General features: G+C 36.5%; 1 protein-coding gene across 1 annotated transcript; it reads left to right on the top strand.

The window, feature by feature from the left end:
* Positions 1–735: 735 nt before the first annotated feature.
* On the top strand, positions 736–3,239 carry Dtwd2 (DTW domain containing 2). Its single transcript, XM_071597914.1, has 4 exons — positions 736–848; positions 1,155–1,355; positions 1,438–1,630; positions 2,628–3,239. The coding sequence occupies exons 1-4, from the start codon at positions 754–756 to the stop codon at positions 2,970–2,972; spliced, it is 834 nt and encodes a 277-aa protein (XP_071454015.1). The 5' UTR covers positions 736–753; the 3' UTR covers positions 2,973–3,239.
* The last annotated feature ends 866 nt before the right edge of the window (positions 3,240–4,105 follow it).

Raw genomic sequence — 4,105 nt, 5'->3', positions numbered from 1 at the left:
TGTTTTAATGGAAGTATCAATGATAGTGTTTGGTTATTTCGAGAGAATATGTTATCAGTGATCTAGTAAATTGGGAATTGCAGCCAAATGGGTAAAATATGTCAGGATTTTATGTCTGGTATAATAAAATGTTTCAAATTTAATATTTCGGGTTAAATAAATACGTAGATGTGCATGAAAAATATTATTATTGAAATAACCGTTTCTCTATTTTATATTCAGTGGTTTCTAATGAAAAATAAAAATGTGGAATGCAGAAAGTGGTAATGCTGATGTAGCAAGTGAAGATTGGGTTCCGAGAGTTTCTTCGTTTAAAAACTTATTTTAAGTGAATGAGAAAAGTCTGGTAGTGAAAAGTTTCATGATTTTATTAAAGATATTTTTGTTCATTATAAGATAATTATTATCAAGAAGTACGATAATTTACAAATCCTAATATACCTGCTTCAATATTACACAATGGCGTTGGGAAAAAGGAAAGACTGCCACCAGGAATTTAAATGTATTCATCGAACTGCACGGAAATAAATAGAAGGTTCGAAAATTTCCGTTAAATAATTTTTACGTAGCGTTCAACAGTTTGCACTAAGCTAATCGGTTAATCCCGTAAATATTTAGCAGTTGGCTCACCTGTTCGATTTATTTTATCTCGAAAGATAATTATAGTAGTTCAGTTATTTTTTAAGCAGAAAGAACGATGGACTGTGTATAAGTTGTAATGTTCGGTGTAGTTGTACGAATAATCTTTCCGAAATGGAAGATGCAATAGCTGTGGAAAATGTCTGGGCAGACTTATCGAGTATCCCTCCAGATCCACCTCGGATGCGTAATATCTGTTCTAGATGCAAGTAAGTTCTTTTGACCTGGTCTCAACCGGTCTTTTGAAACATAAGTGTTTCCGTTCAAAGTTTTTTCCTTTTAAAATCCCGTGAAGCATAGAATAAGGTTATTCCACCTGGATATTTATTCTTCCAACATTTCACTCTCACCTGCAGACATATTTCATGAAAGTGAACTTTACGAGCTTAAAGCATTTCATTGTATGCAGTGGATGCTTCGCTAAAAGCAAGTTTGGTCACGCTTAATGATATCATATTCTATATGCAGAAAACTCGTGCGTTTGTTTTCTTTATTGCGGTATTTCCTTTCACTAGTCGGCCATCCGCAGTATGTTGGTGCCCTTTTCTGCCAGCTACTCGGCTGAAAACACATAGCCGACTCGTTGTTTTACAACACCCTGCAGAAGAACGTCGCTGCCTTCGTACAGTACCAATGCTAATGCAAAGTCTTGAGCCTGGTTCCTGTGTAATCTACAAAGGAAAAAAGTTTCCCACAAACTCGCAGGAATTAAACAGGTAATAACCCAGTAGAATATGTGCTTCGTCAATATAGGAGGCATTATCATTATTAACTCTTTATTTGTTTCAATCAATTCAGGTGTGGGAGTCTTTATGAAATTTTAAGCTCCCAAGATTCAATCCTGCTCTACCCTTCAAAGGAAGCGAAAGATATAAGTGAAGTTGTGGGCAAAGGCCTGCAACGTCCCCGAAACTTGATTGTAATCGATGGTACGTGGGACCAAGCGAGATCCATTTACTACAACAGCCCAATGCTGAAAAATCTCAATCAGGTAATTAAAAATATTGGAATTGCATCATTAACTATCCTGTTATGCGCAGAATGAAGGAGCTAGCAGTGTAAACTACAACGATTGTTTTTTCTCTGGTCAACAGGATGAACTGATGCCAATGTGGTCAGTTTTGGTAGAATATGACACCTCTGCCATGCATTGTTAAGTTATACTTGTGGGTGTGTGATGTTACAGTGGGTAAAATCTTTGTCAAGCATACCTTATAAAGGTATAAGCTAGTTCATTTTGCATTTTACCAATGGTGTACTTTTTTGTTTATCCATCTATGTAGTTGAATATGGATTATTTAACCACAAAACGAAAGGTGTAGTTTTATAACGTGAGTTGTAATGTATAATATGTAAGAAAACAGGAAATGTTTGTATTTTGGAGCCTGAATGACAGCTCGGCAGTGGTCTGCCGAGCAGTCATTCAGGTTGTACGGCAGTGGTCTGATTCCTTTATTTCTCTTTCATGTGGTATTTTTATGCAATTCCATGTTATGTCATTCCACAGGACCTGCAACGGTTGCAAACTTAGGCCCCCTTGTTTGTTATATATCAGTTACTCCACATTGAATATTAAAAGGGGACCTTTGAACATGAGTACACCTATGATAGGAATCTATGACCAAACCCTGTTTTCAGGAATATCATATTAAGAACTTTGGTTTGTGATGATAGAAAAAGAAACTTTGCACTTCCACGTAAAGATTTATTACTTCATATGACCATGGATTCGATGATTTGCAGCATCGAATCCATGGAAGTGCCAAGTTTCTTTTTCCACCCTCATCATGAAGGAATCCCACGTAAGTTAAGCCTGAAACTGTTATGTTTATCAAGCTTTGATTTACTTTAGTACTATATCAATGGGAAAAAGTTAGTTTTAGAAGTTGTATGGTTGATGTCACTCATGTTTCCCTTGTCAGTCAATGAAAATACTATGAAATTGATGGTTTGGAAATGTATACATGCTGTGTGCTCTGATGCTCTAGGTCAAGCTGTCCATGGGATCAGCCAGTGAGTATGTGATAAGAACTCAGCCAAGTGAGGGATGTCTGTCTACCCTGGAGGCCGCAGCACAGGCCTTGTCAATCATGGAAGACCGGCCAAGTATGCGCCAAGAACTCCTTGCCCCCCTCCATGCACTGTGCTCATTCCAACTGCTGCATGGTGCTGTCTCACACCAGAGTAAGCAGTTCCTTGTCCACCTGGATGCATACAATAAACCAGTTGGCAAGCGTACTCGGAAGCTCCTGCGGCAGTCAGCTGGTGAGGTTAGGGCAAATAAAGAGGCATTAGCACCACATATCCAGCACTTTAATTTGGATTCCAGATGAGAGGAATTCATCGGAGAGTGGAAAAAATCTTGCCAGCTTAATCATGTGCAACATGAAGCAATTTTTGTTTGAAGGATGCTATTTTTTTGCACCCAGTGTTGCCATATTTGTGTTTACAAATGAATTTGGAGTCCATAATATACCAAATGCTAACCAAGTTTAGTCACACTAATTTTTTTTTTACTTGAAACACCATATTTCCAAAGTTTGGATAAAATTTTAATCCAAAGTGTTGAGTAGAAGTACTATTTTTTAATAAATTACACTGAGGAGATTTGTGTAAAATGCATCATCTATTCAATCATTCCACCCAAATTTTTGGTGTTAATTGGAATAAACTTTTTTTCCCCTTGTTGTCTATTGTAATTTAAATTCTTTGTTGATTAGTGAAAAGTGAGTTATAATATCCTATAAATGTGTGGAATAAATCCACCATTTTTTTTAATTGCATGAGGTTCACCGGGTAGTTTTGTGATATGAAGTTAGTCATGAGCATGTGTGGCCAATTGTTTTGTTGCTACCCCATCTGTGGTGTTTTATTGAACCCAGGATATGTTCACTCACTGAAATCTGCTTAGATTTCTGGTTGTTTTTAGTTAATGGTTTATTTATTACTCCAACATCAAAGAATCCTTCCATCCACTATGTGACACTAGTAAAGCTAATGATTGAGCAACTGCCATTTGGGTCCAGACAAAGTCATTTGTCCATTTTTGATAGTCATATTGACTTTTCACATTAGAGTTATGGTTAAGATGTGGCCTTGACTTCAAAATTGTCTCATATTTCATGAATGAATGAAATTAATATCTTGTAAAAATTTTGTTCTTCTCTAAAAAGCATCTTGCAAAAATAGTTTCACATTTGCACAGTCGAGCAAATAATATTTAGGCAATGATAGTAATATTGAGTAACGATTGGGACATGCCAGAGTGGATTCTACAAGGTTAAGTGATGATTATCTAACAGTATGACAGATATGCAGTAAATCCTCTTTTAATATTGAGAAGGTATTCTTAGGAGGAGCAAAAAATGCTAGGAAAGCATGTATCATTAACGCTTTAAGTGCCAGGCAAACCAATTCGACATATCAGTTATCACTGCATGCTTAAAAATTTCAATGCACTGATAAT

This window comes from Hetaerina americana, unplaced genomic scaffold (genome assembly GCF_022747635.1).
Source record: "Hetaerina americana unplaced genomic scaffold, ioHetAmer1.1.p SCAF_9, whole genome shotgun sequence".
Taxonomy (NCBI): domain Eukaryota; kingdom Metazoa; phylum Arthropoda; class Insecta; order Odonata; family Calopterygidae; genus Hetaerina; species Hetaerina americana.
The sequence above is the reverse complement of the archived record's forward strand: the minus strand, read 5'-3'. Positions and strand labels throughout refer to the sequence as shown.